Source organism: Rhodamnia argentea, chromosome 1 (genome assembly GCF_020921035.1).
Source record: "Rhodamnia argentea isolate NSW1041297 chromosome 1, ASM2092103v1, whole genome shotgun sequence".
NCBI classification, from domain to species: domain Eukaryota; kingdom Viridiplantae; phylum Streptophyta; class Magnoliopsida; order Myrtales; family Myrtaceae; genus Rhodamnia; species Rhodamnia argentea.
In genome coordinates, this window is record NC_063150.1 from 6,088,478 (window position 1) to 6,098,309 (window position 9,832).

Below are 9,832 nucleotides of genomic sequence, written 5' to 3' on the forward strand. Positions count from 1 at the left end.
AAGCTAAAATACAAAGTATACAAGATAATTATGTTTCTTTTTTTTTTTAAGCTATTAAGAATTGAGAAACGTTAAGATGACGATCCGTGAGAGTACGGACCCGGGTGCACCACGTATCCGCGTAATATGCTTGTCGACCAATAATCCACGTCTGATATGTACGCACCACGTATCCGCGGGATATGCTTGTCGACCAATAATCCACGTCCGATATGTACGCACCACATATCCGCGAGATATGCTTGTCGGCCCGAAGTCAAGTTCAAGTTGCATGATTGAGTGACACTACTGTCACCCAAGCAAAGTTTGACTTGGATTTTTTTAGTAATTTTGAAAACAATACCCACGTAATCTTTTTATTTTCATATGAACCTTGATTGTGTGGGCCCTCTTATAATTTTGTTTTCCAATTTTAGCTTACATTAAAAACACATAAAGTAGAAGAAAAATATTGAGTCAAAATGCTTAAACCGGATAAACAAGTGACCGATTTCCACAAATCAAATTTGTGGCCATAAAGTGACCATCCCACTGTCGTTTTTTTTTTTTAGGGACGGTCCGCTTAGCCAAGTCCTTTTTTTTTTTTTTTTGAATAGTTTTCCCCAAGCACACACGTTCCATCCAATATTTAGCGATGCATGCGGCGATAAGGTTTTCCTTTTGTCCTGGTGAAAGATTCGACTCTCTTCTCGAGTCAGCCGTTGTAATCACCAATCTCATTCCATGTCGGACTCCGAGAGCCAAACCATTTCCTTTCCGCCAATCACCATCGTCCCATATGATTCACATTTCTCGTTCGTTGCTCTGTCCCTTTTTGCTCGGACCTACTCAATTTGTCCGGTGTCGATCGATTGCGCGTCGTCCCTCGAGGTCGCACCCGTCGTGGGTCCTCGAAAGCACTAATGAACGATGAGAGCTCCCCATTTGCCCGCATGCGATCGCACTTTCCAGAAAAAAAAAAATAATAATAATACTGACATAAATGATCTCTCGAGAATTTTGATTCGGTGTGCAATATTATTCATAAACTTTTAATTCGTTCAATATGATCTTCGAACTTTGATTTGATGTGTGACTTTTTTCCCAAAATTTTAATTTATTTAATGTGCTCCATGAACTTTGGTCCAACGTTCGGTGTGATTTCCGAGCTTGCAAATATTTACTTTTCATGTAATTTAGGGATTACAATCAATATTTTATCAATAGCTTAGGGATTATATTGGATAAATTAAAAGTCTAGAGAAGACATTATACGCTGAGTCAAGATTCAAATATCATATTATACAAATTAAAAATTCGGGGGCTGTTTTTGCTATCATCCCGAGTTTCAGACAAAGTAATTAAACTCATGAATCACATGGCATAAACGTGATTGAATCTTCTCCGACCCCAGCCGAATATTTGATGCGAATGTTCCGAGATGGACGGAGGATAAAATATAATATTCCCTCCATTTTCCACGAGGAAGGTGTTTAGTGGACGGCGTAAAGATTGGATAATTGTTTTTATATTGATTTACTTTATGAGAGGTACAATGAGATAAGATTATTGTATATCATATCATCCGAATCTACTCTATGATTTACTTACTGTTAAGATAAGATGAGATGATTGTCTTTGATTTCGTCAACATTTACTCCCTCTATCAATTTATTTTATGCATTTAAGGCATGTGTTTTCGTCGAATATGTCCGCGACGAGAGATATTTCATCAAATACGTTAGGCTTTCGGATTTGAGATTTGCTCGAGTTCCTGTGACAATTCCGGACAAAAAGTAATTAAATTAATCAAAAATAAATTGACCCTTGAAGCGTCTACCACTCTTATGGGCTTTCTGACTATATGAAGCCCGGATCGATTTTGGGTGTCAACGGAACGAGATACCAATTGACCCTTAAACATAAATCTGTCAAATGTTAGATTTGGGTCTTTGATTCTTCCGTAGGGTATGTATCATGCCCTTTCTTGTTCATAGTGGTAGACAATTGATATTAAAATGTGTCAAACTCTATCTCGAGCTGTCCCGTCATCGGTGATAGATTTTGAAATGATGCAATGGTTTTAAAAGTACCAAAAAGAAGCAAAAGCCCTGGAAGACGGAGAAAAGAGAAAGAGAAAAATAGAAGGGAGTATTCATATCGACACGTCATGGGATATGTTGATATGCCATTTTTCCAAAAAAATAGAGAATTTTGACACGTTGGGACACGTTATATTTATCATATACTTATAAATATACCAACAGTGGGTTTCTTCTTATCATTCTTCTATTAGGGATACAAGATTAGGTTTTTTTGGGCTGGATGGTTATATTAATATTGTGGTGACTGAGTATATGACTTAAGTATATATACTTTTAATAAATTTACATTTTGACCCATAATATAATGAAAATGCTTAAAATTGATCTCGTGCGTGTCGAAATAGCATGTCTAGATACTGGACTCGCGTGTCGCTAGCTTGTTTGGAGCGCCGACCACATGTCGAAGAATGTCGAGAGAGTGTCGGAATGTCGGACACGACACGAAAAACCCCGGAGAGTCTCAATGCTTCCTAAGTAAGGGGTCGACCATCACTAAAGATGAGCATCGATATCTATTCAATCTTAAAATCGGAACGAATCGGATCGAAAAGGTTAATATTTAGCTATTCCCGATTCCCAAAATATGCAACCGGTGAGAACCGATCCGATTGTCAATTCCGCTCGAGGAACGGGTCCGGCTACCCTGAAGATATACCCGTGCTTGATTGGTCCGATCTGATTGCCAAGTAGATATGGTCGCTTCTCGATTTTGGGATGAGAACCGACTCATTTGGGAGTCGATCACCCTTAACCATAACCCCAAGGCAAGGGGCTAACTTTATTTAGCTGTGTGCACAACCCTCATCCCATGGTTATTTCACTTCACCCCATGCTCGGCAAAGGGTAGCGACCGTCACGAAGACCGGGGCAAAGACGGGTCGAAATAGATGGACTTACATTTGTCATGCAATTTGCTACGGAGCATGTTCGAAGTTTGAGAGAAGATTTTTTTTTTTTTTGGGGTCAGCTTTTAATCGCCGACAGTATAGACAATTTTCAAATTATTTATGCACGGTCAATTCAATATTTTTAGGAACTTTCAAGTAGATTATTATATAAATAAACCCAAAAAACAAACCCATCCCTAATTTTATGGGAAAATTTCATTTGCCTTAGATTTCGTTACTTTGCGAAAAATAAATAATTTGAAAAATATTTTTTTAAAATCGATCTCTTCTATCGCTCACAAAAAAAATTAAGTAGACAATATTTTCATCATTTACGAAAATATTTAGACGTAAGTTGTTGTCATCGGCAGTGAAAATATTTTTCATTGACCTATCATTTGAAACGATGCTAATGGCCATTTTTTAGAAAATATTTTCTAGATCATTTATTTCATGCGAAAACAAAAGGATCCTTGACTTAAAGTATCATAAATTTCTAATCTTTTAATGTTTTTTCCTTGTAGTTTGCTTCTCCTAATTAAAATAAAAGTGTGAGTTTTTGCTATTTTTTATCATGAAATATGTTTGACGCTCCTTCGATATATTTGTTTAGAATTTCCGCGTGCGCTGCACGCTAGTCAGCGACTAATTTTAACTCACACTTTTCATTTATTATTTGAATTGAAACAAGGCAGAAATTGAATTTGTGGGTTCCCTAACAAATGTGGGAAGAAAAAGTAAAACGTGGTCAAACGCATAAAATGGAGATAAAGTGAAAGTCTAAGGGTGGGTTTGGTTTAACTTTGAAAATGGGCTATGGAGAAATGTAAATACCTTTAGCTTAAGGGGTTTTGGGGAAATGCAAGTGGCATTTGGTAAAAAAAATTCTTCGAAAAATAGCTTTGAGCTAACTAGTGCTTGGCAAAACAAATTTACAAAAGGGTTTTCTACCATATTTATTTTAAATAAAAAAATGAAAGAAACAAAAGAAAATCCAAATCCCATGATTACGGCCGCCGACAAGCCAAATCTGGCTTGCTGATGGCTACTAGCGGAGGCCGCCAAGAGTCGAGCAAACCCCGACGAGGGCCACTTGGGGTCGCATGACCACCGGCGATTGTCGCCCGGGCCCGCCCGGGCATTCGCTCGACGCCCGGCGGCCATCACATGGGTCACGCGACCTCGGGAGACCATCACCTGGGTCGCGCGACCCTCAGCGATCCTCTCTTGGGCCGTGACGGTCGTAATCGAGGGTTTGGATTTTTTATTTAAAAAATAATATAACCAAAAAATGACTGGCAAAATTGAAATTTGAAAAAATAAGTGATGGTGGGTTTGGAAAAAAAAAAGAATCATAACTCAGAATTTGGCCAAATGTTGAAAGCTCAATGCTGGTCGTTACCAGCATTAAGCTTTCAGTATTCCCAAAGCCAACCGTCATCCTAAAGCCCCTTGATAATGGTTGTCAAACACCCTACATTTTCCCCAAGAGGCTTCGGGGTCTCCAATGGGTTTTGGGAAAGCTAAACGACACCCACCGACTTGTTCTGCAAAAGCTGGATCGGGTCAGGAGATTTCAATTAATCCAAGTCGGGCCTAAAAACTTGTACTTTAGTTACCAAAATATGGGCCTTGATTTTTGGCCCAATATTTATTGTCCTTCCCACTTCCAATTTTGAAGCCCGTTCCCTTTCCCGAACCTGCTCTTCTGCCATCATTTGACTACTTTAAAGAAAACAAAACTAATAATTGGATGATTAACATGCGGAATTGAACCTAGTTCTCTAAGAAATCCTTCGATATGTCGATCAATCCCAATAGTGAGATAAACAGGGAAATAAGCAGAAAATAAGGAAAACAACGTGCTGGCATTTACGTGGTTCGATTCGAATACCGGAACCTACTCCGTGGAAGAGGGACGTCGGTGAATTCACTATGAACTACGGAGATACAAGCTTGGATCGAAACTTCTCTCGCCCCTGAGCTCGGGATTACACCCGATCAACTCCTTACAGTGTTTCACTCAATCTCTTAAGTGTTTTCCGCGTAAAACTCTGGCGACAAAAAACCGGCTCTATTAACATCGACAAGAGAGTCTAATACATAACCTCTCTATTCATACTCGAAATAAGTCGAAGCGAGGCCTCAAATTGTGAGTCTCGTCCTCCACCGCCGGGGCAGGGGCACATCGATTTGAGTGGGGAAGTGAGTGGCAAAGACGTTTGAACTTTAAATGCTATGCCTTTTCGTCAATATGCTATTAATTCTGCATTGATCTTCCTAATCTTAAAGTCTTAATCTGAGTTTCTTAACTAATGACTTAAAACTCTTAAAAAAGTCACGAAAAACCACTACCAGTCGACTTCCCCGATTTCAACGCGCAAAATTCTAAAAAGGTGTTTTCTCGTTCACCTAGATCTTTGAAAGCATTGAAATTTGGTGTGAAAAGAATCGTTTGTCGCTTGGACCATTCGTTAAGATTGTCAAATTTGAGCTATGCCGGTCATATAGAACACCAACCCATAGAAAAAGGGATAAAGAAACCAGTCCATGACTTAACATCAGTGAAATGATATCTCCAATTAGTGGAATGCTATCTTCAATTCCCTGTATGTTCGATAGAGCCAAAGATTCCCCCCATCGATCGGAGTATTAGGCTCTCGTAGTGTCGGTTCTAGATTCCGGAATTTCGACTTCGGTAGATACATGATAGGTTTTAGGATTTGGGGGTATGTGGTGACTGATATCGGTAGGTACACAGTAAGTTTTGGTATTTGGGGTTATATCCAGTATCCACCATATGGGGGTGTTCACAAGGAGGATTTTCGGGAATTCCTAGACCTAGCTCGAGCTTATCGGACTAGAGTTTCCTAAGCCCAAATATGTCGCTCGGCTCGAACCAAGGTGAATATGTATCGGTTCGGTTCGAGCCAGTTCTGATTTAGCCCGATCGATAATACTCTCATGGCTGCAACTGAACCCGTCTAATCCGACTTTACGAAACTAAACGGAAAGTTTCATGCTTGGAGGTTTGGGAACGAACCCCGTTACCCAAAACTCAACAACAACGAAGAAAAGTGGCAAAAGCACGTCGATTTGCACCTCCACAGCACAACAAAAGGGAAAAAAACATGAAGAAGCCACCTTAGGAAAGAAACGAAATCGAGCACATGAAAATTTTTTCAGTTTCGTGAGCTTTCTCGAGAACCCCACGAGCGCTTCTCTTCTCGAATGGCTCCAGCCGAGGTTGCCACGGCATTCTCGTACTAATTCAGCACGAGGGCCACGTTGTCGGTGGTGCGCCGACACTTTTGGCGTGTCCTCTTTTTGCGCAGGAATCGCACGTTCATATCCTTGTTCACGTCTAGTTAAATGTGTCGCCTCAAGCTTAAAGTATGTGTAATAATGGATTTTAAATTCAAAAGCGATGGATAGACTTTAATGGGGCGGTCATCAACTCACTTTCGACCTATTTTAATAAATAAGAAGTTTAGCCCATTTTAATCATTCTTCTTCGACAGTGTCTCCCTTATCCCTCTTCGATTTCGTGACTCGCGACCTTCTCTGTTCGTTCGCTCTGCTTCCGTCATGCTTAGGTTTTCTTCAACCTCTTTGCTCGAAGCTTCACACTACTCTGACGAATTGTACTTATGAAGAAAACCCACACTTTAACTACCACCTTCACTCCCCCGTTCCATGACCTGACCCCCGAGCTGCCACATGCGCCAACTCATTCTTTTTTTTTTTTTGGTCAAAAGGCGATTCATTCTTCAAATGCAATAATTTAGAGAGAAAAGTTGCTAAAAATGCATTCCGAAGAAGGGCGGATTTGTGCCGGGAAGGAGTTGAGTTGGATATAAATCATTAAATTCGTATTGAAAATAAATTAGTAAAAACAGATTAATTCGAATCAAATTGTTTTTTATCTGATTTAAAACTCGGCTCGATCCACCGGTGCGATGAATCTAGTAAAAATCAAGGGGACCCATTTCGATAGGCGAGACCAAAGAGACACAGGAAACTTTTTAGAAAAGCAAGTGTCCGTTTTGCAAAAGGAGGGAAGAGAAAGAAAACATAATCACGTTGGCGAAAGAAAGGGGAAAAGCTCCGACCCCTTCAAATAAAAAAAAAGTTGCGGAAGTCACTCGAGTCTTGCGCGTGTCCACCACTTCACGGGGTCGGGGGAAGAGTCAACGGGTCAATGCCTCCGGATTTCTAAGGTCGGGCTCGCCGACATCGGGGTATTGCACGACGTTAATCTAACGTTAATATCTCATTTAGAGCGGAGTATGTGGTGTAATTATTGCCTCCCAGTCCCACGCATTTATTTTTATTATTTTTTATTGGATTAACTACCGGTGCGGACCCTTATTTGCACGCCCCTCCGCGTCTTTTGAAGACTACCAAAAAAAAAAAAAAATGGAAAATTTAGGTATAGTTGAGACCTATCCCATTGGCTACTGGAATGTTCAATTTAATGTATCAACGGAACACGAATTGGCCACGGAGTGAGCTTGTCGCCACAACCTCATTAGGTGGCGGGTGAAGAAGGGCAAGGCCGACAACACTTTCGGCGCTAACGAAGCACCAACTGCTCATTGAACAAGCCCATCACCACAGCTTCACTCCCACCGAGTTCGAGCAATGAAGTACAAGACAGGTGACACTCCTATAAGATTTTCTTGAGACTCGTGATATACTGGAGAGGGATTTAGGACTCGTCTCACCCGCTATCAAAATATTCGATTTAAGACGTTGACGAGACATCAGCTGCCCACTAAACAAGCCCATCACTCTCATCCGAGTACGAGTGGTGAAGTCTAAGACGAGTGGCACTCGTAATTTCAGGTCCGTCCTTCGCAGATTAATTGGGGTTTCTTGAAAGTAGGAATAGACCAACCTAACCGAGGCTGATTTACAAAAATTAATGCCGTAAATGATGTGGCATGCTCTTGTAATTGGGTCTTGAAATATGGACGACCGCCGATTATGTAGAAAGGCTCATTCACAGTCTGCCACATTGTCTAACAATTTAGCACATCTATCATAGCACATACATTGCATTACTCATTGTTTTCATACTGCCTAGTCAAATTCCAACCCTGTCATCTTCACCTCTATATAAATCGTGATATCATCTAAAAAACTAGCCCAAATCCTCCTCCTCCTCCTCCTCCACCAATCTTTTTCCATATCCCTATCAGTTCGCCATCATCTTTCAGAAATTCATGGATGCTGATCAAGTCTTGAGAAGCCGATACGAGTCATCATCACCAGTTCATGCTGAAGAAGAAGAAACATCGGACGTGAGGAAAGGCCTTTGGACTGCCGAAGAGGACGCCTTGCTCGCGAATCATGTGAAGATCCATGGCGAAGGCCGTTGGAGCTCGATCGCTCGTTGCACAGGTCATTTTCTTATGCTTACATCGCGTCGCGCGGCACCGAATTATTTCGCAACTCCTCTGTCATTAGCCCGAGTCGAAAGCACTCTGCGAAATAGTCTTGTTTGCTGAAATTTCACGATATCGGAATGGTGCGCGCAGGATTGAAGCGGACCGGCAAGAGCTGCAGATTAAGATGGCTGAACTATTTACGCCCCGATCTAAGGCGCGGGAATATGACTCTCGAAGAGCAACTGTTGATTCTTGAACTCCATTGTCGCTGGGGCAACAGGTAATGCACTTCCACCCGCAAAGATTCATTTTTTTCTGATGTCTACGTGCTTTTTACACAGGCATAACGAGGTTCGAGTCTAACGTTTGTCGATGATCATCTTTAAGGTGGTCGAAAATAGCTCAGCACTTGCCCGGAAGGACGGACAACGAGATAAAGAACTACTGGAGGACGAGAGTGCAAAAGTTAGCCAAGCACCTCAAGTGCGAAGTCAATAGCAAAGAATTTAGAGACGCGATGCGCTGCGTGTGGATGCCACGGTTTGCGGAGCAGATCCGGGCATCGACGCAAGGCCCATTGCATCGACCTGCTGAGAACCCTCCTCGAACTCACGGCATCAGGTCGGGATATTCGGTCGACGGTGATCGCAGAGACTTGTTGCTGCCCGAGCTATCATCCAGCGTGTCGTCCGATTCTTCGGATGCTTGGTTTAGCAGTTCGCCTTCTCATAACCAAGTCGGCGAAATCGGCTCTGAACATTTCGAGCTCGGTTCGGCTAATGGCCCGAAGTACCGGACCGGGTATTCGGAATGGTGGCAGCCGGGTGTGGATGCGGGAGAGCAAGAAGACAGCAACGGTTGTTTAGTCAGTGGAGACTTATTGGAGGACTTGTGGAACGAGGAAGATGTATGGTTCTTGCAACAGCAGCTTCTCGAGTAGGCTTTTTCTGCGTATTAGCGAAATTAGATCATTAGTGCTGGAATTTCAATCCTTAGAATACGAATTAGTGTACAAACATAATTTGTATATCGAGCGATTTTAATTAATAGCAAGAACCGTCCATCATTTCAATCAAAAATCACTTAAGATGTACGTGATATCTAATCGTGTAAGAAAAGAGCACGCACCACAGGTACAATTCAAGCTCAAATGATACTAACTTTGTGGCTTGGCGCGTATTTGTTTCTATTCCGATCTTGAGTCGTGCCGAAGCTCCATCCCTTGGACCACTTTGGTATGAAGTAGCACGTGGTGAGAACCGCGTTTTGAATGTACAAAAAATCATATTTAGACTCCTAGCAACCTAACGCGATCCGGGAATATTGGTGGTCAAGGATAGTATACATCTAACGCGACTCACGACCATCGATAACCACAGTATAAACCGTGTACATTGATACTAAAACGATCCAAAGGAATTAGTTCGTCCTGATGTATTGATCGCAGACGCAAATGAACTAAAACATA

At 41.6% G+C, this 9,832-nt stretch overlaps 1 protein-coding gene across 1 annotated transcript; it reads left to right on the forward strand.

The window, feature by feature from the left end:
• Positions 1-7,877: 7,877 nt before the first annotated feature.
• Positions 7,878-9,385, forward strand: LOC115754543 (transcription factor JAMYB-like). The gene is made up of 3 exons (XM_030693593.2): positions 7,878-8,377; positions 8,515-8,644; positions 8,752-9,385. Exons 1-3 carry the CDS (start codon positions 8,200-8,202, stop codon positions 9,302-9,304), a joined length of 861 nt encoding a protein of 286 aa, XP_030549453.1. The 5' UTR covers positions 7,878-8,199; the 3' UTR covers positions 9,305-9,385.
• The last annotated feature ends 447 nt before the right edge of the window (positions 9,386-9,832 follow it).